At 38.7% G+C, this 25,612-nt stretch overlaps 2 protein-coding genes across 12 annotated transcripts in view; one reads left to right on the top strand and one right to left on the bottom strand.

The window, feature by feature from the left end:
- SLC25A21 (solute carrier family 25 member 21) overlaps positions 1 to 6,569 on the bottom strand; it is a 449,521-nt gene extending 442,952 nt beyond the window's left edge. The window contains exon 1 of one of the 2 annotated variants that reach the window (XM_074328168.2): positions 6,433 to 6,569. Coding sequence is in view for 1 of the 2 variants with exons in the window: in XM_019749157.3 (XP_019604716.2) it covers positions 6,433 to 6,502 (70 nt within the window). In the remaining variant the exon portion in view is untranslated. The remainder of the gene's footprint in view (positions 1 to 6,432) is intronic. The other variant, XM_019749157.3, reaches the window with a different exon arrangement.
- A 314-nt stretch (positions 6,570 to 6,883) lies between these two features.
- The window catches only part of MIPOL1 (mirror-image polydactyly 1), a 253,677-nt gene continuing 234,948 nt past the window's right edge, over positions 6,884 to 25,612 (top strand). For 3 of the 10 annotated variants that reach the window (XM_019749149.3, XM_019749144.3, XM_019749146.3), the window contains exon 1: positions 21,263 to 21,535. The gene's annotated coding sequence lies outside the window, so the exon portion shown is untranslated. Of the gene's footprint in view, positions 7,022 to 21,178; positions 21,199 to 21,260; positions 21,536 to 21,920; positions 21,984 to 22,015; positions 25,293 to 25,612 lie in introns of those variants that run through there. The other 7 variants (XM_019749152.3, XM_019749145.3, XM_019749153.3 and 4 more) reach the window with 6 other exon arrangements.

Here is a 25,612-nt window from a genome sequence, read left to right as displayed (position 1 = left end):
TTTTACATATACTCTCAAGAGTTAAATCTCCCAGAAGCCTATCCATGAATCCCAGGTTTTTCTCTCCCCAAAAAGGTCTTTCACTTCACTTTCTCATTTGACCCCCTGAAGGTGATTAATGAGACAAACTGCACAAAGTACTTGAACTGTGTCTAGTGCAAAACTCAAAATTTGTTTCCAGAATACTTTGACTAATGAATTTGACTAAAACCTCTCCATTAAGATGCACAAAATAAAGACAGTGACTAAAGATGTGGTGGGGTGTGTGCCTACCAGATACAGGGGACTAGGGTGGGGAGAAGCGGAGGAAACAGCACCTATTAATTTGGGGAAATAAATCAGTGTCCTGCCCGCATGGTAATCATGTAAATTATATACGGAGGGGAAATGCTCTAGGAAACATTCTCAGTGGAACTTGCAGACTTCGAGGAATATAAGATTCTGGGAGGCAGGAGGAGGAATGTCCTAGAAATGCCATTGTGGAAGGGAATTCAGTGTGGGCAGGGCCTAGGTGTGCCCTCAGGAGGAAGCCTGACAAGCTCTGGTGACAGCAGGGTCCCCTGGGGCCCGAGGGGACTTCATCAGAGATGCTAGGAGATTCTGAAGTTGGGTGCAAAAGCCCAATGAGAACTTGGAAAGAATACCCATCTAAGTGGGCCTCAAAGGCTGCTACATGACATGAGAAATAAGAACCCCATGAGTCTTTAGAAACACATGGAAGAGCCCAAACTGGTCATTAGGGAGAACAGGAGGATCTCAGGTGGAACAATGTTCCTGGCTCCCAGGAAGAGATGTGCATAAAAGGGAAACCTAGTGGAGCCCTGCTGATGAGCAGACACTGTAATGATTTAGAGACCTGGGGGGATGTTGCAGCCCAGGGACCTTGGGAGCTCTAGCAAGTTTGGGGAAATTCTGTCACTGTTGCTGTCAGGTTTGCTACCTATCCATTTGGTGTCTTTGTGAGAAATAGAAAAAATGTCCCTTCTCATTCAGGTGTCTGCATCTCTAGGATATGAGAATACAGATTATGAATCAGAGCCTTCGCTGTGTTTCAGCTCCTACTTGCTCCAGTGGACAGAGTCCTTTTTCAGTCCACAATCTGCCCAAGTGCACATAGAGATCCTGAATGAACTGAGGATTTTCTTTTGGCTAAAAGCTAATCTTGTGCCCACATGAAATTATTTGGAAAGAGCATGATACTACGAGGTCAGACAATTAAGTTCGCGAACTCATTCTATACCAGAAAAAGTGCTACATACCTGTAATGCAGGGACTCAGCTCCTGTTCCCTGCACAAGAACGCAAGATATGGTGAGGCCAAAAAGGAACACCAACGAAGCCATAGATAGGGGAGTTCATACAACTATATTCTCGCTGGCGGCTGGGTTGGAGACACGGGAAGCAGCAGCCACATGATCCGCAATCCACAGTCCACACCTCTGCCAACCAACCAACCTGCCCAGCGTAGCCATGGCAGTTATATTAGTGGCTAACGGCTAACCAGTAACAGCTGATGGCCATCTGATTACAGCTGATGGCCACATAATAACCGAGCCAGCACCTTTCCACGTGAGGCCGAGAGCCTGGAAACTGCTTTCTGGGACAATGTCCCCACAATACCCCTTGCTGAATACCACTACGGTCACCTTTGAAGTATTCCCCTTGGGAAGCTATGCACCGATGTCAGCTCCTAGTCCACCCTTCAAATCAATTATGGAACTCTTTTTCTGGAAATAGCCATCAGAGCTGTCGTCATATTACCCTTGATGTCCTGAATGTCATCAAATTGTCTTCCTTTAAATATTTCCTTTATCTTTGGGTAAAGAACGAAGTCATTGGGAACCAGATCAGGTGAGTAGGGAGGGTGTTCCAACACAGTGATTTGTTTACTGGCTAAAACTTCCTCACAGACAGTGCCATGTGAGCTGGTGCACTGTCGTGATGCAAGACCCATGAATTGTTGGCGAAAAGTTCAGGTCCTGTAACTTTTTCATGCAGCCTTTTCTGCACTTCCAAATATTGTAAACTTGGTTAATGGTTTATCCAGTTGGTAAAAATTCATAATGAATAATCCCTCTGGTATCAAAAAAGGTTAGCCACATCATTGCAACAAGTTCAAGAACTTAATTGTCAGACCACATATGTAGCAGAAGACTGTAAGGATTGTATTTATAGATAAAAGTTCTTTTAAAGCATGTAAACTAATAAGAGATACAGAAATAATTAGGGATAGCATACTTGACTTGGTCTCTACAACTTCTAAAAATGTCTGTCAATGGTTAATAATATTCTTAGTCCCTCTCCTATCCTGACTTACTATAGAAACAGTCTCATGTTTGTGTAAGCATAGACAAGTTAATTAGGCCCTCTGTGCATTAGTTTCTTCACCCTGGAGTTGTGGTGAGGATTTAAAATGTTGATACATGTAAAGCTTAGAACTGGGTCTGGCATTTAGTATTGACTCAATAAATGTTAGCCATTTTTATTATTTGTACCATTCACATGTTAATGAGAATGTTAAAGCTGGATGTGGCTGTAGAGGCCATCTGGGAAACATTTCTGCAGAAAATAGTTTGCAAGCTAGGCCTTGGAAAATGGATAGGATTTCAATAGGTAGAGAAAATAAGGGGAAGACATTCCAGGAATTGGGAATAATGGTGGAAAGGTACAGGCAACATTTAAGTATGGTTAGCAGATTTATTTAGCAGACACCAAATGGAATGTGTAGGAGAGAGGTAGAAAATAAACCTGGAAGCTAAATTGAGGACATGTAATAAGACACACAAAATTCACTCTTCTCTCTCTGGTCAGCAATAAAAACCAAGAAAGATTTAACTTGCAACCCTTTGCAATCTGGCTCCTACTCTACAGACTCTATTTTTCAAAAGTCTTCTAATACGGTGCTTCTAAAACTTGGAAGTACAAACCAATGACTTGGGGACCTTCCTAAAATGCAGATTCTGATATGGTAGGTCTAGAGTGAGGCCCAAGACCCTGTATTTTTAATAAACTTTCAGGTGCTATCATGCCTCTGCTTGCTTTTCCATGGTAAGAGTCTAATCCAATGGCCTCTTCTCATTTTCATCCTTAAACCCTCTAAAATGTTAGGCTTCTCTGACCTTCCTGAAGCTCTCACCAGTGGCTCCTATTTTCTTACCTGACTTACCTCTTACGCTATTACTTGAAGCTGAGAATGCAGACTACAAGCCTACAAGCTTGTAAAACTCCAGTGCATATTGACTTGTCTTGAGCACAACTTTCATCATATAAAACAAATTCCCTGTTGGCAAAAAATATCTATATATAATAGCTACATAGCTACAAACTCAAGTCCAGTATTTTGATGTGTATTGTCAAAACAAATGTCAGTGCATCAGTCTCTTTGGTCTTTTAAATAAAAATATTACAAACCATATTTTAATAAAAGGCATATATCATTATAAAAGACACCTATTGCCCATCTCATGAGATGTACAGCTTCTCTGAAAAATAATCTCACGAGATTCCCAGCTCACCTCACTCCCAATCATCTACATGGCCATTGGCTATAGCTGATTGGTGCAGAGATGGGTCTGTGAGCAACACTGGGTTATTTTGAGTCTTTCCTTAGCATTTTACACTAGAACTGAAAGAGAATAGAAGCCAAGAGCATATAAGCTCAGGAGCCACTGGTGACCACAATCTGCCATGTGGACTGCAAAGCAGAAAACAGCAGTCAGGTGTAAGAAAAGACGGATGAAGGCACCAGGAGAGCACAGGAAAGAGCTCCACAGCGTGGCACCTGACAACCTGACATTTCCACATAGGCCGTGTAGGCAAGGCTTAACAACAGTCTGACGTGAGTCTTGGCAGAATGCCCTGTGATTTCTGCCAGCCTAAGGAAAGATAAGCAACCTGGTGAGGAGCTGCTGAGGGGTTGTTTCTCTCACTATCTTGTGGAAGACTGCCACAAGCCCATTTCTCATCTATCTCCCCAGTTCCAACTGAGCACAAGACTTGCCACCTTACTCTCAGGGTAAAGCTACAGACTTCAGCCTAAGTGTATAAAATGGCCTGGCTGTGGTTCTGAGGTAGCTCCTCAACAGCAGCGGGACCTACTGCTCATACCATCTGTCATCTAGCTTCTTCAGTTTGGTGTTATCTGTGGAACAAGGGACACAGGGAGCTGATACCATAATGACTTGTTTTTGGCTGGCTAAGTACTTAACTTTCTGAATTTATTTGTCATGTTTACTCCTTACTGGGCAAATCTATGGTGGTATGGAAAGCCATCCTAACAGCTACAGCAGTATTACTTGTGACCCTATTATCAGCCTTGGGAATGCTTAATTATTTGACAAAGAGAAGAAATAAGAGATGGCAAGAGTTCACTTCCTGAGTTCCTCTCAGTGTTCCAGCTCCTGATTCTAGTCTGTCCCAGGAATGTATCGCAGACCTTGAATTCCATGAGATACTGGTATTTCTCTAATAAACCTCCCCAGCTTCTCTTTTCTTCCCCCTTAAGAAAGCCAGGTTGTGTTTTTAACCTTTACCATCAAAAGACCATATAATACACACAACAGAAGTATTGTATCTGATGACAGTATCAGTAATCAGAATGCCAGTGCTAGAGATTCACATGCTTTTTTTTGTATATATTAAAATTCTACCTGTTTTGTATATTGATTTCTTTTTGGCCCTTGCCCTAGTATATATAATATAATTAGCCTGCACTTATTAAAGTCCAATAAATATGCAATTTTATGAAAATGTTATTGGCTAAATAGAAGAAAACATGACTCTTTTTCACTAGGATGAAAGTATAAATTACTCTCATCATTTATCAATAATTCCATATACTAAATGTATAACTAAAATATGCTTGTTTAATTTATCTTATAAACGTACTAATTTTCATTCATATTAATTACAATTATAAGAACATGATGGAATCACACATTATATTTATACCAAATATTTATCATCCAACAAAACAGTGTAAGTAGGATTACAGTTTGATCTATTTTTAACATACCTTGAGTTTAGCTGGGTCTAACACATAGTATGATCATCTAAGCCAATATATAGATGCTTGTGAATCATTAGTCATAGGTTAGGACGTTCACCAATTAGCTTCCCTGTCCTATTGGACCAGCTGTTTTCTTTGATCAGGATCATTGGCTCTAAATCAAGTAAATCAGGGACAGTTGGCAGAGTTTTGGACATTGTGGAATTTGACCAAAATGGTGAATAAGTTGGTACAAATTCATCATCACTATGGGGAAACAGCTAAAAAGTAGACAGTGGAGACATTGACATCATAATGGATGGACACAGCTCAGTTACATATAAAAAAATGAATACCTTGATTGCCATATTAATGAAATATCATCTTTAGGAAAGTGTACAGATTATAAATGATACATCTGGCTGCTCGTGGTACCCCTAAGATGCAAGTAGTTCATGACATAATAAAAACTAGTCATAATTTGTAGTAGTCCCTTATAAAAAGTGCAAATGTGTCTGAAAATCAAATAAATTTTACTACTGGAAGTTAAACATTATAGACACCTAGTCATTGTCTTACGTAATATGGTTTATTAGAGTTACCATAACATAAGAGAATAGCTACATTAAAACGTTTTATGGTGATGACTGAATTATAGTAATTATTTTACATATTTATAATAAAAATGCACCACAGTATGTAAGATTAACTTTTCAATCAACTCATAATTTATATTTTAAATATCTTTAAAATACGTTCACATAACAATCTCATGGGAAACTTTCCCTACGCACACTTAGTAATTATTTCCATGATTGGTATCAACAGACTTATTTTTCTAAAGCTTTTTTTTTACCCCACAGCATAACTCTCCATAAATTAATGTGAGCCCATTATATCAAAGGTGTTTATATGTGTTAACATATGCATTTAATTTTAATATGCCTATTTACGGCACGAATAGCCCCAAGCAAACACAGTATGCAAAAAGACCTGTGGAGTCCGGAGGTACACATTTTAATGAGGGAGGCAGGAGTTATGCAAGATCTGAGTCAGAAGAAAGAGGCTACAACTGATAGCAAATCTAAGTCTGACAGAAACTGGATCATTTCAAGGAAAATAGCCAGCTAGGCAAAAGCCTCCTCAAAGTTGCAGGCCTCGGAGCTGCCTTCCTTGCTTTTCAGGCTAGGAACCGAGAAGGCGGGGAACTCGAGAGCTGCCGCCGCGGGCGCCTCGGCGACTTAACCCCGAGCACCCCGACGCCCGCCGCCGCCCCCGGACTCCTTTGCTCTCGGGCTCGGCGGGTTCAGGCTCTGCGCCGGCAGCGCAGAATTTAGAGGAAGGAGACAAAACGTCGGATGAGACTTGTTTGAGAAACGTTTTCGGGACACCCAAAGGGAAAGCGACTAGCCCCTGGCGGGGCGGGGCGGGGCGGCGCGGCCTTACCAGCGGAACCGCCGGCCAGGATCTGCCGTGAAGCCTCCTTCGCTAAGCCGACTTCGGCCTTGGCCGACATCTTCGCAAGCCTGAGGACGATGGAGTAGGCTGAGATGAATGGGTGAGCTCGCGGGCTTGAATGCCAGCCTGCAGAGCCTCTCCAGATATAGAGATCTCGAGCTGGGTTGGTCCTTGGGCCGAGTGGCTCCCTGTGAGGCGGCAATCCCGCGACTGCTCGGAGGCGGCGGTTGCAGGCGCAGACTCGCTGCGTGATCTCCCGCGGATCTGAACCTGCCCGCTGAGCACCTTCACGGGCTCCTTCTCGCCCCTCCTTGGCTCTCAGTACAATACGAGGGGCCCTGGAGAAGACTCACAGATGGAGTTGAGTTGGCCGACTGCAACAGGTCGGGTTTGGTCTCCTAGATTGGCGCCCACGCGTTTCCCTATCAGGAGCTGCAGAGTTTGTCAAGCTGGACGTGCTGCCTCTGATAATGCAAGTAAAGAAGTAACCCTAGCCTTGAGCTCCAGCGGCAGGGCTCGGGCGACCCTTGCCCCTCCTGGCAAGCCAGAACACAGTGCAATTCTAAAAATAGGACAGGTGAATAAATTCCGTGGAGTTAGTTGTCCTGAAATTTGGGGCTGTAGGAACTAACTCAAAGCAAATCCAATTTACAATTACCTTACAATTGAGTTAATGTAGCACTTCACTAAGAAATGATTTTGGCTTAGGGAATTTATCTGATACCTCATCAGCCTGAGTTTTATTTACTGAAACACAAAATAAATAATTAAAGGAAGCCTTGTTACAAATAAGTCTCTTCTGTACCCCTGGTCAGTGGTTCTCCAAGTATGATCTTAAGACCCAGCAGCATCAGCGTATCGTGGGAGTTTGTAAGAAAGGCAAATTTCTGGCCCCACCCCAACCTACTGAATCAGATTCTCTGGATATAGAGCTCAGAAACCAGAATTTTAATAAGTTTTCCAGTGATTGTTATGAACGCTAAAGTTTGTAAGCCTCTAGCCTAAATAATCAAGGAATATTAAGGAACTACCAGTATATCCTGTCTATAAAACGTTTAATTATTCACACTAGCCCTTTGGGATAGTTGGCAAAACAAAAATACTAATTTATACCATTTTTAAACCACAACTTGCAAATGCTATGTAGGAAAGATACAGATTCTTAAATTTTAGAAAAATACCACACCTCTAACAGGCAGATGATGATAAGAGTAAAAGAGAGAACAAGAGGCTTTGGAAACCCTGTTGTCATATTATTTCTTAAACCAAAATCAGAATCTCAGAGCTCATAGAAAAAACATTTCCCTCATTTTCTAATGAGGAAACTGAGTTTCTCAAGAGCACACAACAAATTAATAGTATAGCTGGGATTCGATTCCAGGATTCCCTCTTCGAATAGCAATGGGATGACATATTTAAATATTAACCACAGGTCAAACTACATTCTGTTACACAGAAACCTAAAATAATTAAATTCCCCCCAAAAAAATTAATTTTATTCATATGTAAGTAGGGAAACTTTTTAAGTTAAAAAAAAAATTGTCAGAACTCTTAAACCCCAAGGCACACACTGAACCAAATTCTATATTCATTCATTGAGCACTTACTAAGTTTCAGTTACTTTACTATGTGCTGGCAATGTAACAGTTAAAATCCCTCATGGAGCATATAATTTAAGGGAGGAGACCCCACCATCTTGCAATGTAAGTAAAATGTTTGCCTCCCCTAGATTATTTCAGGAAATACAATAATACTCCCAGGTCAAGATTTAAAGATGGCCTTTTGACATTATCCATTATTTCCATGAGTACCTTAATCTCTGAATATGTTATCCTGATAAAATGGATGTAGGTTTATGGTCTAAAACCTGAATTTCTCAAGACCCCTATGGATCAGTCAGAAGACTCCCAGACATCCTTCCAAATACACTGTTAAAAAACATTGGTACCTCTTTTTAACCTCTCTGGACTAGAACAGATTTCTTTGAGTAAAAAAAGCAAGGCCTGATAGCACATGTAATCTAGTCCACCTCTAGAATAGTTGAGGAGATAGGGCCTAGATATAAGAACATTCTGGAGTATGGAGTCAGCCGCTGTAAATCTACTGTCAACAAATACCCACCATGCTCTGATTACGGGACATATTTTTTATCTGTAGCCAAATTTGACCATGGCCAACACTGGAATGCTGGAAGGTTTAGCACTGGGAAAAAAAACTGATAAAATTCACTTGACCTACTATTTCATTTTCCCTAAACTCAATGCATCAAATTACTCTTTATTATTTTATATATTATTATTTAATGTAATATGTAATGTCCTGATATTAGCTGGTAGGGTGGATATCTAATATTTTAGTTCACAGCAGATTAGAAATAAATTTAAAAGAGAATAGGAGAGGGAGAAATCAGGGAGATTCTAGAAAAGTGAAGAGCGACCTGCAACCTTCAGGCCGTATTTAGCCTACCTAGCAAATTGTAACAATTACAACATTCATTTAATGCTTGTCTTATACCAGGCACAGCGCTAAGCACTTTGTAACCCATTATCTCATTCACAATATCCCTGTGACATATTCTTCATCTTACAAATGAAGAAACTCTGGCACAGAGGTTAAGTAACTTGCCTGAAGTCACTTGAGTATTTGACAAGTATTATTTGAACCTAAGTATGTATAATGTAAGGCCTGTTTCTGAATCACTAACTGTTGTTGTTATGGTCTAATTTTAATTTCAGCTTTTCTTTCCATACAGAAAAGAATCAAGATGTAAAATCATTCAGAGTAAATACCTTGTAGTATCCTTGACTTTGATAAACAATGAACTGATAAGCTGAATCCGGAACTTTATATATTGGCAGTTAGAAAACTACTAACTTAAGTGTCATAAATTATATACTAGTTTGTGTAAATGATTTGAATTTTACGGTTATTAAGTCAGGGTTTCTCAACAACAAGCACCATTGACGTTTTTGGGCCAGATAATTCTTTGCTGTGGGAGGCTGTCCTGTGCAATGCTGGATATTTGGCAGCATCCCTAGCCTCTACCCACTAGCTGCCATGCAACCCCCTCCCCAGATGTGACAACCAAAAATGTCTCTAGTTACTGCCAATTACTCCTCTGGGCCAAAAATGCCCTTTGTTGAGAACTACTGGTTTCAGTAAAAGAGCTAACATAGTAGTGAAGTCTATTTTAATTTTCTAGAACCGTAGAATGACAGACCTGGAAAAGACTAATCCATTCCTTATTTTACAGGTGAGGAGATTGAAATATGATAAGATTGAGGGCCTCACCTAAATCACCGAGCTATTTAAGGGAGGAGTTGGGTGGAAAAGCCAGACATTCCCTGATTACAGAATTGATAATCTAAGCATGTCTGGGACATTTCCCATAAATTAAATTGAATACTATGGTTACAGTACTCAGAGTGATCCTTTTAAAGCATATTTCAGATGTTACTCACCTGTTACTATAAGCCATCCAGTGGCTTCCTGTTATCCTTCGAATGGAATCTGAAGTCCTAGCCACAGCCCAAAAGATCCTACATAATTTGGCTTCTGGCTACCTCTGCAGACATTTCCTACCACTCCTCTTTCACCCTGCACTTACCACACTCATTTTCTTGGCATTCTTTTGAACACTTCTACGCATGGCCCCATCTTCACATTTACTTTTCCCTGTGCTTAGGAATGTTCTAGACATTTCCATGACTTGCTTCTTCACTTTCCTCAGGTGTCTGCACAAATATTACTTTGTCAGTCTTTACGTGTCTAAAGATGCATTTCTCCTCAACCTTTTCTCCCTTTATCTAACCTGATTTATTTCTCTTCATTACGATTTTCAACACCTAGATATATTTTGTATTTATTCTTATTCTTTTCCTTCTTTTGAATGTCAAGTCCATGCCAAAGTGACTGAAATACTGCCTGGAACATAGTAGGTAAATAATAAATATTAATTCAGTGAATGAGTCACAGTCACCCCCGAAAAACACCTCATACCCTTTCTTTAAGTAATCACTCCTCATTTACACTTCTCCCATCCCCTGGCAACCACTAATGTACTTTCTGTCTCAATGGATTTGCCTATTCTGAATACTTCATATAATAGGAATCATACAATATGTAACCTTTTGGGTGTGACTTCTTTCAGTTAGCATCATGTTTTAGAAATGTGTCCGACTTGTAGGAGGCACCAGTACTTCATTCCTTTTTATGGCCAAATAATATTCCATGTATGTTTTGCAATGTGTTTATTTGTTCATGAACATTTGGATTGTTTCCACCCTTAAGCTATTATGAATAATGCTGCTATAAATGTGTATACAAGTTTCTATGTGGATATATAGTCTCATTTCTCTTCGATATACACACAGGAGTGGAATTACTGGAACTACCAACTGTTTTCCACAGTGGCTGTACCATTTTACATTCCACAGTAATGTGTAAACCTTCCTGCTCCTCACATTTCTTCCAAAACTTATTTTCCTTTTTTTTTTTTTTTTTTTTTTTTAAATTACAGCCATCCTCACTGGTGTGAGGTTGTGAAATTGCACATTGTGGCTTTGATTTGCATTTCCTCAATGACCAATGAAGTTTGCCATCTTTTCATGTGCTATTGGCTATTTGTATATCTTCTTTGGAGAAATGCCTATTCAAGTCCATTGCTTATTTTATAATTGGGTTGTTTATCTTTTTGTTGTTGAGTTGTATGAGTTCTTTATATATTATAGATATTAAATTATTGTCACATGTGATTTGCAAATATTTCTCCCTTTGCCTTTACTTTCTTGATAATGTCATTTGATGCATGAAAGTTTTTCATTTTGATGAAGTCCAATTTACCGATCGGTTCTTTTGTCGCTTCATGCTATTACTGTCAAACTAAGACCATTGCCAAATCCAATGTAATAAGGATTTACCTCTATATTTTCATATGACAGTTTTATAGTTTTTAGCTCTTTATTTAGTTTGCTGATCAATTTTTAGTTAATTTTTGTATATGGAGTGAAATAGGTATCCAAATTCATTCTTTTGCATATAACTATTCAGATGTACCACCACAATCTATTGGAGAGACTATTCTTTCACAATTGAATAGTCTTGGCACCTCTGCAGAAAATCAGTTGTCCATAGATATTTGCGTTTCTTTCTGGACTATTCTTCCCATTAGTCTATGTATCTATCCTTATAACTTTATCTCACTATCTTAATTAATGTGGCTTTGTAGTAAGTTTTGAAATCAGAACACAGGAGTCCTCCAGCCTTGTTTTTCTTTTTTTCAATGTTGACTTATTTGGGGCTCCTTGTAATTCCGTATGACTTTGAGGATCAGCTTGTCAATTTATGCAAGAAAGGCCACTGGAATTTTTATAAGGATTGCATTGAATCTGTAGATCACTATGTTCCACCTTAACAATATTAAGTCTTCTAATCTAACATGTGATGCCTTTCCATTTAATTGGGACTTTAATTTCTTTCAATGTTGCTTTGTAGCTTTTAGTGTATACGTGTTTCACTTCTTTGGTTGAATTTATTACTGGGTGTTTTATTCTTTTGGATGCTGTAGTAAATGAATTGTTTTCATAACTTCCTTTTTGGATTATTCATTGCTGGTGTATAGAAACACAATTGGTTTTTGTATATTGACGTGTAACCTGCAACTCTGCTGAATTCATGCATTAATTTTTTTGGTGGATTCTTTCGAATTTTTCTCTATATAGAATCATATCATTTGCTAATAGGGATAGTTTTACTTCTTCCCTTCCAATTTGGATGCCTTTCTTTCTTGCATAACTTCTCTCTCTCTCTCTCTCTCTCTCTCTCTCTCTCTCTCTCTCTCTCTGTCTCTCTGTCTCTGTCTCTCTCTCTGTCTCTCTCTCTCTCTCTCTCGTCCCCCCCTTTTCCCTCCCCCTCTCCCTCTTTTTCTCTCTCTCTGGGACTTCCAATACAATGCTGAATAGCAGTGATGAAATTAGGCATCCATGTTCTTGTTCTTGACCACAGGGGGGAAGCTTTGTCTTTTATCATTGAATATGATGTTACCTGTGGATTTTTCATAAATGCTTTCTTATCATGTTAAGGAAGCTCCATTCTATGCCTATTTTGCTGAGTGTGTTTTATCATGAAAGGATGTTGGATTTTGTTAAATGCTTTTTTTTTTTTACATCTATTGAGGTGATCATGTAGGTATTTTTCCTTTGTTATATTAATATGGTATATTACATGGATTGAGTCTCTGATGTCAAACCACCATTGTATTCCTGGAGTAAATTCCACTTGTTCATGGTATTTAATTCTTGTAGTGTACTTTTTAATTTGGTTTGCTAGTATATTGTTCAGGATTTTTGCATCACAAGGGATACTGGTCTATAGTTTTCTTATGATATCTTTGTCTGGCTTTGGTATCAGGATAATGCTGGTCTCCTACAATGTATTAGGAAGTATTTACTCCTCTTCTATTTTTTGAAAAAGTTGCAGTAGAACTGTTGTTATCTCTACATTAAACATTTGGTAGAATTCACCAGTGAAGCCATCTGGTCCAGGACTTGTTTTTATTGGGACTTGTTTTTAATTACTGTTTCAATTTCTTTACTTATTATAGGTCTGTTGAGATTTTCTATTTCTTCTAGAGTAACTTTTGTTAATGTGTGTTTCGAGAAATTTTCCATTTCATATAAATTATTTGTTGGCATATAACTATTATTAGTATTCTCTTATAATTCTTTCAATTTCTATAAAGTCAGTAGTAATGTCCCCATTTTCATTTCTGATTTTATTTACATCTCTCTTTCTTCGTAGTCAATCTAGCTAAAGTGTTGAGAATTTTAAAACATTTTCAAAGTACCAACTTTTGGTTTAGTCAGTTCTATTTTTTTGTTCCTATTCCCTTTTTCATTTACCTTGGCTGTAATCTTTATTAGGTCCTTCCTTCTGCTGGTTTTGAGTTTAGTTTCTTTTCTTTATCTAGTTCTTTAAGGTGTAAAATTTAAGTTGTTGATTTGAGACACCTTCCCTCTTAGCACTGGTTTTGCTGTATTCTACAACTTTTGGTATGTTGTGTTTTCATTTTCATGTTTCTCAAAGTATTGTTATGGGTTGTATTGTGTTCCCCTGAAAAGACTTGTTGAAGTCCTAAGTCCTAGAATTTCAGAGTATGACCTTATTTGGAAATAAGGTCTTTACAGAGTAATCAAATTACGATAAGGTCATTAGGGTGATTCTAATCCAATATGATTGTATCCTTATAAAAAGAGTATATCAGGACACAGAGACAGACATACACAGAGGGAAGACTATGTGAAAAGACACGCAAAACACCACTTGATCACTGATGTTTGTAGCATGTTTTGAAATCAAGAAGTGTGAGGCCTCCACTTTGTTCTTCTTTCTGAAGATTGCTTTGGCTATTTGGGGTCTCTTGTGGTTCCATATGAATTTTAGGATTTTTTTTCTATTTCTACAAAAAAAAGCCATTGGAGTTTTGATAGGGATTGCATTGAATCTGTAGATTGTTTGGGGTAGTATGCACATTTTTAACAATATTGTTTTCCAATTCCCAAGCAGGTATCTTTCCATTTATTTGTATCTTCTTTGATTTCTTTTAGCAGTGTTTTATAGTATTCAGTGTACAAGTCTTTCACCTCCTCAGTTAAGTTTATTGCTAAGTATTTTATCCTTTTTGATGCTATAGTAAATGGGATTTTATTTTTTTTAATTGGGGAATATTGGCGAACAATGTGTTTCTCCAGGGCCTATCCGCTCCAAGTCGTTGTCCTTCAATCTAGTTGTGGAGGGCACAGCTCAGCTCCAAGTCCAGTCTTGGTTTTCAATCTTAGTTGCAGGGGGTGCAGCCCACCATTCCATGTGGGAATTGAACTGGCAACCTTGTTGTTGAGAGCTTATGCTCTAACCAACTGAGCCATCCGGCACCCCTCAGGCAGCTCATCAACAACTCGCTGTCTTCAGTCTAGTTGTGGAGGGCACAGCTCACTGGCCCATGAGGGAATTGAACTGGCAACCCTGTTGTTCAGAGCTCACGCTCTAACCAACTGAGCTTATCTGGCAACCCTGGGATTGTTTTCTTAATTTCCTCTTTGGATAGGTCATTATCAGTGTATTGAAACACAGCTGATTTCTGTGTTGATCTGTATCCATCATCTTTGCTAAAATCGTTTATTAGTTGTAATAGTTCCATACCATGTTTAAATGTCATGTGTGCACCAACATTACAATACTAAGGATTGTATATTTGTCTATACATTTGTCTATTACATTTACCAGGGAGGATTGTATTTTCATATGGTTTTGTGGTGTTGTTTATCATCCTGTTGCTTCAACTTGGAAGGTTCTCTTCAGCATTTCTTGTAGGGTAGGTCTAGTGGTGATGAACTCTTTCAGCTTTTATTTTTCTGGGAAAGTTTTAATTTCTTCTTCATGATTGAAGGACAGTTTTGCAGAATATAATATTCTTAACGGGTTTTTTTCTTTCAGCACTTTGAAAATATCATTCCACTCCCTTGTAGCTTTCAAGGTTTCAGCTGAGAAATTTGCTAATTATCTCATAGGAGCTCCTTTGTACAGGACAAGTTTGCCTTTCTCCTGCTGCTTTCAAGATTCTCTCTGTGACTTTTGATAGTCTAATTATGATGTGTCTCAGTGTATGTCTCTGTATTTATTCTACTTGGAGTTCTTTGAGCCTCCTGAATTTGTCCATTGCTCTCCTAAGATTTGGTGAACTTAGTCATTATTTCTTCAAATAAGCTCTCTGTCCCTCTCTTTTTCTTCTCCTTCTGTGACTCCCATAATGTATACATTGTTCCATGTGATGGTGTTCCATAAGTCCCTCTCCCTTTCTTCATTCATTTTTTCTTTTTGCTCCTCTTCCTGGTAATTTTGAAAGTCTTCAAGTTTGCTGATTCTTTCTTCTGCCTGGTCAAGTCTGATACTCAATTCCTCTAATGAATTTTTCAATTCAGTTATTGTATTCTTCAGTTTCAGAATTTCTGCTTGGGTCTTCATGTTTCTCTCTCTTTGTTAATGCTCTCACTTATTAATGCATTGTTTTCCTGATTTTGTTAGTTGTCTATCTGTATTTTCTTTTAATTCATTGAGCATTCATATAATGGTTATTTTGTATTCTTTGGTAATTCATATATGTGTTTCTTTAGGGTAGGTATCAGGATATTTTTTTCAATGGGTCCATGTTTTTCATCTTTTTGTGTGTCTTGTTATCTTATGCTGGGACTTCAACATTTGAAAAATCAGCCACTTGTCCCAGTTTTTGTGGTCTGGTTTTGTATAGGGAGGACTTTCTCCAATCAGTCTGGCTAGAGATTCTGGAGACCTCTTAAGCCTTATCTGGGGAAATTATCTTTTTAGATTTGTGCATGTAACCTAACAATTGAAGATGTTTTTCCGTTTCTACTCAGGATCTCCCTCTGGCATCTGTCTGCAATGCTGTGGTCTCTGTGATGCTGTAGTAAGGTGTGGTACTGGACCTCCACCTAGCTTCTGTCTGTGGTACTTGGACTCTGATGCACACTGATTACCTTTGTTCTCAACAGTCCCCAAACTGGCCACCCATTCCTGTCAGTGCTTAGATTCAGGCAAGATAGAAACCAGTCCCTGAGGCAAACCCTGAAAGGTCAGAACATTGGACATACAGTCCACTCCTTTCTCTTCCCGGGGAGAAGTTGGGAGTTGATGGTTTCTAACCAATCATGTCATCCTGGGAGGGTGGGTCACTTGTAAGTAACTGCTATGAATTTTCCTACCTGTGCTTTTATGCAGTTGGTTTCATATTCACCTAGGGTGCAAGAATCCAGTTAACTGGTTTCTGGATTTCTCAAAAAGATAATTGGCCCATGTATTATTAAATTTGTGTCACATAAGAGGAAGGTCTAGAGCTTCGTATTCTGCAATCTTGCTGCTGTCACTCCTGATTCGAATCATTTTAAATGAATTTGTATTTGTCCTATGGTCTAGATTATGGTCTGCCTTGGTAAATATCCCATGCATACCTGAATGTCTATTCTGCTGTTGATAGGGGGAATGTTCTATAAATAAGTAAGTAGATTGATAGTGTTGTTCAAACCTAATACTTACTGGTTTTTTGTCTGCTTGTTCTATCAATTATTGAGATGAGTTTGAAATCTATGACTATAATTTATTAATTGTGGGTTAATAATATATTAATTGTGGATTTCTCTTCATAGTTATAACACATTTTACTTTATGTATTTTGAAGTTCTGTTATTAGGTGCATAAGAAAGGGAATATTGGAGGGCAGAGAAATGCACACTGAGGTCAGGAGAGGATTAAGCTCAGTTTTAAAATATTACATATTTGATAACTGAAAATTGTCGCGTTCAGCGCAACACAGACAGTGAGAGAACGAGAAGGGGTGGCGAAAGGTTAAGAAAGAAACAGAAATCGAGAAAGTTATGAAACAGGGGGCCAAGGGTCTCCCAGCCTCAAAGGACCGAGAACCCCGAATCGGGCTACCTTCTGGTTTTTATTGATATACACACAAGGAAGTAGTATTGTTTTCTCCACAGTCTGTGAGTCTCATACATCATACCAGAAAACTGATTCAAATCAATCACCCTTGCCTGCAAACAGCCGGAATAGAAAGTCCCATGATGTCTTAAGAATTATGATATGTGCCTCCCAGGGACAAATCCTTTATGCTAAAACTTATTGTTAAGAATGGAAGGAGAACTGATGTTATCACATCATTGACTCACTTCCCAAGCAGGTTGTGGGAAGGAATATAGCCACATAGGCAGAAGCTCTCCTTAGCCAGGGGAAGGTGGGGGGCTGTGCCCACCTCTATCTACCCCATGAGTTCTCCTGGTGGTCCTCATGTGGTTCCGCCTGGCTTGGGTTGTTCCTCCCGTGAGGAACCTTACCCATCATTGGCTGACCAACCATCTTTTGGGAGCCAAACAGAGAGACATGAAGTGTAAGCACAAACGTGAAGCAAAGTTCCTGAAAGGAACAGTCTCACAGACTCTTCTTTCTTTAGGGACATGCACGAGGGGACAGACAGTTAGGCTGCTGCATGACAACAGAAAATGAATCATGAAAGTAAACAGATTGAGAAGGAAGAAATAAAACTGTCTTTGTTCACAGATGACGTGATTATCTACATGAAACTTTTTTTTTAAATCAACAAAGAAAACCTATAAGTGAATATAGTAAAGTTGTTAAGACAACTTAATATTGTTTTCCTGCATACCAGAAATTAACAATTGGAATCTGAAATTAACAATACAATATCATTTACATTAGACCAAAAAAAAAAAAAAGACAAACTTAGGTATAAATTTTAACAAAATATGAACAAGATCTATATGAGGAAAACTACAAAACTGATGAAAACACCAAAGGAAATGGAAATAAACGGAGCGATATTACATGTACAGTTGATCCTTGAACAACCCAGGGGTTAGAGGATGCCTCTCCCTATACACAATTGGTTGAATCTACGAATGCAAAACCTGGAGATACAGAGGGCCACTGTATATTTTTGAAAAAAATCCATGTGTAAGTAGACCCATGCATTTCAAACCCATGTTGTTCAAAGGTCAAAAGTATAGGAAAATAAGGCTCAATATTGTCAAGGTACCAGTTCTTCCCAACTTGATCTGTAGATTCAATGCAATCCCAATCAAAACCCATGCAAGATTTTCTTTGTGGTTATTGATAAACTGATTCTAAAATTTATATGGAGAGGAAAATAACTCAGAATAACCAACACAAAGTTGAAAGAGAAGAACAAAGTCAGAAGATTGACACTGCCCACCTTTAAGACTACTATAAAACTGTAATGATCAAGATAGTGTGGTATTGATGGAAAAAAAAAAGATAAATAGGTCAAATGAACAGAATAGAAATCACAGAAATAGACCCACACAAATAGAACCAAGTGATCTTTGACAAAGGAGCAATGATAATTCAACGGAGAAAGGATAGTCTTTTCATCAGAGTGTGCTGGAACAACTGGACATCTACATTAAAAATAAATCTAGGCACAGACTATATACCTTTCACAAAAATTAACTTTAAATGGCTCATAGGTCTAAATGTAAAATCCAAAGTGATTAATGTCCTAGAATATAACACGAGTGAAAGTCTAGGTGACCTTGGGTTTGGTGATGATTTTAAAAATATGTCAAAAGCACAATCCATGAAAGAAAAATTGGGAAGTTGGACCTCATTAAAATTAAAAATTTCTGCTGTTAAAGACACTATTAAGAAAATGAAAAGACGAGCCACAGACTGGGAGCCAATATTTACAAAACAAATAAAGGATACGTATCCATAATATTCAAAGAAATCTTAAAACTCAGTAATAAGAACACAAGTAACACAATTATGGGCCAAACAATAAAAAATGTGCGAAAGATCTGAACATACACCTCATCAAGATGAAGATACAAACATGGCAAATAAGCATATGAAGAATGCCCAACATTACATCATCAGGGAATTGCACATTAAAATGATATCCCCTACAATAAAAAACAAAATCTTGTCTCTGTTTCTCTGGAGAACCCCACTACTATATATGGCATTCTCAGCTACTTGTGTGTATAATTTTTATTCATTATTTTATTTCCAGAACTGACTGAAGTGCCCAGCACATTGTGGGAGGCTGATGATATTTCTGGACTTTAGAGTATTCACCATCTGCCATTCTTTTGCTCCCTGTAGTGAAAGAGGTGCTTGTTTTCTTTTCCCTCTCATCCTTATCCATATTTCTGCAAAAACCTAACTTACATGAGGGATGAGGGCATAGACAATATCACCTCAACATCCTTGAGAACAGGAAAGAAAGCTCTAATTGGTCTCTTTCATTTCTTGTAGACTGTCAACTGTTAGCAGGATGGAGAATGAAGAAATGTATATGCGACTGAAGGTGGTGGTGAAAGGGAATTAGGAAAAAATTAGCTGTTGTGGTCTGAAAGGTCAGGAAAAGAGCATTAGAGTTACCTCAGAAGACAAATACCACATGATTTCACTTATATGTGAAATCTAAAAAACTAAGCAAATGAACAAACAAAACAGAAACAGACTCATAGATACAGAGAACAATCTGATAGTTGTCTGAGAGATGGGAGGTAAGTTAGGGGGCTGGGTGAAAAGGTGAAGGGATTAAAAAGTACGGATTTACAGTTGGGGGATATAAATACAGCATAGGGAATATAGCCGATAATATTGTAATAACTATGTATTGTACTAGATTTATCAGGGGATCACTTTGTCAATTATATAAATGTCTAACCACCATGCTGTACACCTGAAACTAATATAATATTGAAATTCAACTGTAAGTGAAAAAATAAATAAATAGACTACAAAAAAAGAGTTACCTTGCGTAAGTTGGAGGAAGGACTAGGGAGAAAGGGTGTAATGTTTGACTGACTCATTGAATAAAAAAGGCAGAAGGTAAAAACAGGAAAGAAAACATGGAGACTTTCACCACCCAGGTAATGAATTTTAAAAAACTAGGGTTATGTATCTCTACCCAAAGAAAAATAGTGTAACCACTTTCTCTAAATTTAATCTATAAATTCATTATTTGTTTTGACTTTTCTTAATGTTGTGGTCACCATTTCCTGTTATTTCTTGTTATTCCTTAGCTAAGAAAAGCACCTTTCCCTCCTTTCTTTTATACATAATTTGAGTTGGTCCTAAACCTTTTCATAAATTATTCTTCCTGATTGGAGTTCCCTTTCCATCTACTCTGACAAACTATACCACTCCTCTACTTTCTCATATATTTTTATGGTACTTTGTTTGTGTCCATAAATATGTTGACTGAATTAAAGACCTTGGCTGAATTAAAGAAAAAAATGCATTTCAAAGCTTATTCTATAACAAACCTCTTCAAAGCAATGCCCACTCATTACAATATAATAGAGTTTGTGAATTTTATAACCTGTTTTGTTCCAACTATAATACATCCAATTTTTTCATGTCTTTATTTACTCCTCTTTTTCACACTTAGTTTTTCAGTAACTTTAACCACTAACTTGGGAAACAATTACCCAATACCCAAAAGAGTATCTAGCACATAGTATGTGTTCAATAAACATTTGGTATCTGAATGAATAAAATGAAATATTTGGTGTCTGAAGGAGTTAAAATGACATTTATAAAGGCAATACTGATCTGTGGAACATGAAAACCACATTTGAATTACTAGCAGCTAATTAATTATGCCAGTCCCTTCTTGTTTCAACACGGAGGTACACGAATTGAGAACTTAAATTTTTGTTTAATTCTGGAAGGTTCAACATTTTGTCTTTAAAAATCCACATATTGAACGTAAGCATAATATCTCTTTATAATGTTTAAGTAGAAGGGTTACCTCCTCCAACTTTTGGTCTGAAACGTTCCTTGGCCAGGAGCTAAGTGCTGCTTTTTGCTCACCCAGTTGGAGTCCAACTTCGGTCCTTTTCATTCAGTCATCACTTGGCAATTCCCCTCTCATCTCTCCCTGACATCCCATTCTCATTCTCCTTCTCTCCTCAAATCACACACAAAACAGGAAACCACAATTCTGCCAGGTCCAGTGGAGACTCGGCAGCGCTCAAGTTGAGGCCACAAGACGCGTTTTTAACCACGTGGTTTTCTTTCTCTAACCGTACGAGGGTCCACACAATATTTTGCTCTCTCAGATCGCGCCTGTCGTCGGGGACCCCACAAGCGTAGCACTGCGCTGGAGCTACCGCGGAAGACCAGTCAGTAAGTCTTGGGAAGACTTTCTAAAGTCGCTCCTTCGCCCAGAGACCCCGCCCCGCGGCCCTACCAGCGGGACACGCGCATGCCCGGTTCGCGCCGCCTGCCTCGGGCGCCGGTCCCGCTTGCGTTCCCCGTGGGCCCTCACGCGCGGCGTGCGGCTGGCTCACCCCACCGCCACGCCCCTCCCGGTTGTTTGCGGGCGCGCGCCGCTCCTCGTGCGGGGGAGCTCGGGGACGGGCCGAGCTGGCGGAGATTGGCTGACGCGGTGGCTGCGCATTGGGCCTGAGAAACTCGGCGAGCGGGCAGAGTCGGCTCTGGGGCGGTGTTGGGCGCCTCTCAGGTAAACGGGTAGCCTGAGAGGTTTGGGAGACCCGAGGTAGGAGGGGTGGGCTTAGACCAGCCCTGGAAGTTCCGGCCGCAGCTCCCTTGGAGAAGGTGAAGGGGCCCCGCGGAATCTGCACCCAGGGAATGTTGGCCCCTGCAGCTGGGCGTGATGAGGCTCCTGGGAAGGTCAGCGTCGTGGGGTCCACAGGTCCTCTTTCTGAGTATGATTCCGGCATCTTCCTCGGTTTCCTATTACAAGAGTTCAGTAGCTGAGGGTTTATTCAGGGTGTAGGTTTTTGTTTGTTTTCTCCTTAAGTGGCGGTGAGTTAGAGGGTACAGGTCCTGGTTCTACCTGATTGACTCTGTGCCCTTGAGAGTCACCTAATCGTTTTGTATTTCAGGTCTCACACTTGTAAGTTTCCGCAAAGAATGCGATACTCCTTTAGGCACCGTGCTGTAGAAAGGTACTGTTAGAATATTTTTGGTCTCTGGGCCCAAATTTCTCTAATTGGAAGGTGACACTATCCAACAACATTTGTGAAGTACTTTAAACTATGGATGGAAGGAACTGGATAAACACAAGATAGATTATTAGGCGGGATGGTAGAAAGAAAAACTTGCCACAAGAACAGGCTTTTTGAAAAGCTGCTATGAACATTTTATGCAGATTAAATCACAATGGTAGTAAACAAAGGTAAGACAAAACAAAGGACCAAACAAAACTACATTTCAAGGAGGTTTGGTTTTTTTTTCTTCCTCAGCTAATTTTATAATAACATAGTGTCACAAGGTGTCGACTTTTCAGTTTCTTCTAGGGATCTAGTGTGGAACTAACTTAAAATGACAGTTATATATTCATTTGGGTATTCTATGCAATAGTACACCAAGAAAATTAATTAAAACAAAGCTGACTTCTATATTAGGTAACAGGAATTAAGGTATCTCATTGGGGAGAGGAAATGATAGCAAATCAGAAAAGTGAACGGAGAAGTATACAATTTTCCCTCAGAGGAACAGAGTTTATAGATATCTTTTTAGTGTGTTAATTGTTAAAGGATAATAGACCTACAGAAAAGTGCATGAATGATAAGTGTACAGCTCATTGAATTTTCACAAATTATATCTAGTGCCTAGACAACAAAGAGCATTACTTGCATTCAAGAAGCCTCAGTCTGTGCCTCCTTTCCAAAGGTAACCATTATCTCGATTTTTAATTTCATTTATGAATTTACCTATTAACTTTGTATAAATGGAATCATACACTATATAGTCTTTTGTGTCTCACTTTTGCTTAGTATTGTGTTTGTGACATTTATACAAGTTGTATAGCAGTAGTTTTTTGTTTCTGTTTTTTAAAGAGGGCACAGCTCACAGTGGCCCATACAGGGATCAAACCAGCAACCTTGGTGCTACCAGCACAATGCTCTAATCAACTGAACTAACAGGCCACCCAGTTTGTTTGTTTTTATGCTGTATAGTAGTAGTCCATCAGTTTTTTGGCTATTAACAATAGGGCTTCTATGAACATTTTTATAATTACTTTGGTGAACATATGTATACATTTATGTTGGAAACATATATACCTACTGATGAAATGGCTATATTACAGGATATGCAGGTATGTATTTCTGGAATAACTACCAAAAGATTTTCGAATTAGTTTTGTCAGTTAACACTCCTTTTAGCAGTGTTTGAGAATTCTGGCTTCTCCAAATGCTTGCAATAATTAGTATTATCTTTTTTTATTTTAGCCATTTTGGTGGTTATATGGTGATATCACATTGGGTTTTTCCCAGATTTCCCTAATGACTAATAATATTTAGCACCTCTTCATTTATTTATTGACCATTTGGATATCCTCTATTGCAGGGGTCATCAAATTTTTCATAAAGGGCCTGATAGTAAATATAGAAGTATAGGTAGTCCTTGCTTTGTAGTCTGGGTTTCAGTTAAAGCAGTACTGTGTGAAGCTAGGACTGCCTGTATGTTAGGATTTTCAGGCCATATACAGTCTCTGTTGTATTTCGTTCCTTTCCTTCCCTCCTCCTTTCATTCTTTTTCCTTCTCTTTCTTTCTTGCTTTCTCTTTTTCTATTTCTTTCCCTGCCTACTTTTTCTTTCTTTCCTTTCTTTTTACCTCCCTCCCTTCTTCCCTTCCTTCCTTCTTTCCTTCCTTTCTTGCTGGCTTGCTTGTTTGCCTGCCTGCCTGCCGTCCTTCCTGCTCTCCCTCCTCCCCTCCCTCTTTTCTTGTTTCACAGTTTGCTAACCCTTGCTATGTGGAAAAATGACTTCAAAAATGACTGTTCAATCTTTCCATTGGTGGTGAAATCATTAACTGAGATGGGCTATATTGGAAAAGTGTAAGTACGTAATAATATCAAGCAATGTATGCTGTAGTGTTTTGGGGTTAAATTTCAAATTCCTAAACAAACTTTATTTGCTTTTTTACTAGTTTTACCTCAAAGACTAATTAGAGACCTGTTTGAGACTTTGCTACACTGTTATTGCTCCTACTTTCTCTCATCCCTTTAAAGCTGCAGAACGAAAGAGTTAAGATGTGAGAAAAGAAAGGCGATACAACCCTTCTTTGATACTGTGTAAAAGGCTAGGGAAGGGATGAATGTCCAGACAGTTCTGGACACTGAGTAAAAAAGTATAAATACATAAAATACTATTTGCAGTACTTTAAGATGGATATTGTCTTTTGAGCTGTTTCATCTTTGGATGACTTGATTGAAATTTCTATCTACCTGATTGAGTATACTCATGTTATGGGAAGTAACAGCCAATGGTTTGGGCCATGAAACTTAACTGTGGCACCCCTGGCCAGGATGGAGGTCCTTTCTTCTTTAAATGTCCCATGGGGATGTCTAATTCATCTTCTCTTACTTTGGGCTCCCTGCCTTTCACTCATTATCAAAAGTATCAAAATACTTTTGAAAATATCAAAAACTTTCTTTGAATACTGTTAGGTTGGTGCAAAAGTAATTGTGGCTTAAAAGGTTAAAAATAATGGCAAAAAGCACAGTTACCTTTGCACCAACCTAATGTTTCAGCCTATGTTAACATTTTTAGCTAACACTTTTTTTTTAGGTGGTTTAGTGAATTTAGATATATTGCTAATACCAATGAGATGCTTGTGGTAATCTCTATCAGTGTGATCTTTGATTATGAGTTGTTTTTTTCCTATCATATTTGATTGTTATGCAAACACAGACTTAAGATAAACCACTGGGCCTTGCTTCCCCTACCACCCATTTCTATCCTTGAGACTGCTATAGAAATTCTGGATCTAGTTATGCATTTATATATACACAATTTGACTAGTATAAATACATTCCTGCTTTATAATTACACAAAACAATTGTGGTTATATGCAGTATTTTGACTGTACTTCTTGGACCAGAGTTATTACAATTATGGCTGGTAAAGGGTATGTGCTGTTGAGGGGTTTCTCTGACATGTGAGTCCCCCATCACCCTCGGCTCCTGACCTCACATAGGAGCAAACAGGGTATTTATGTTTAATAGTACTAGACCCTGACTGATGATCCTGTCTGATAAGGATGTATCTGTCAATCTGTCAGTTCAGTTGTCATTAGCTTCCCAAAGGACCTGCTTCCCTGGACATTGCCTGCATCATATTGCCTTTATTGACCTCTGGGATTCTATTTTCCAGGATTCCACTGGGGACAAACCTTGCCTTTTCTGGTTGCAGTTTCTGTTTTTAGATACTTCATTGAGGTTACGTTTAATCTTATTTCCTTTGTTTAAGGTGACTCTATTTCTCTGCTATGATCTATTATCTGTTGCTTGTATAATTTACTTCCAGCAAATAATCTCATTAAAATGCCCAGATACCTGGGACTGTGGATGGGCGGAGGAGGATAGCTCACTTTCATCTCAAATGCCACCTACAGAGAGTTTTAGGGTTGATGAGAGAAAAAGAGATAATGTGTAACATTAATCAGTTTTTGCTGTTGCGAGTATCATATTACCGTGAAAATAAGACCTAGCATGATTTTTCAGGATGACATCCCCTGAACATAAACCCTAATGCTTCTTTTGGAACAAAAATTAATATAAAACCTGGTC

This window comes from Rhinolophus sinicus, chromosome 3 (genome assembly GCF_057876585.1).
Source record: "Rhinolophus sinicus isolate RSI-liver-muscle chromosome 3, RSI-T2T, whole genome shotgun sequence".
NCBI classification, from domain to species: Eukaryota; Metazoa; Chordata; class Mammalia; order Chiroptera; family Rhinolophidae; genus Rhinolophus; species Rhinolophus sinicus.
Note: the sequence above shows the minus strand (reverse complement) of the source record. Positions and strands in the feature narration are given on the sequence as shown.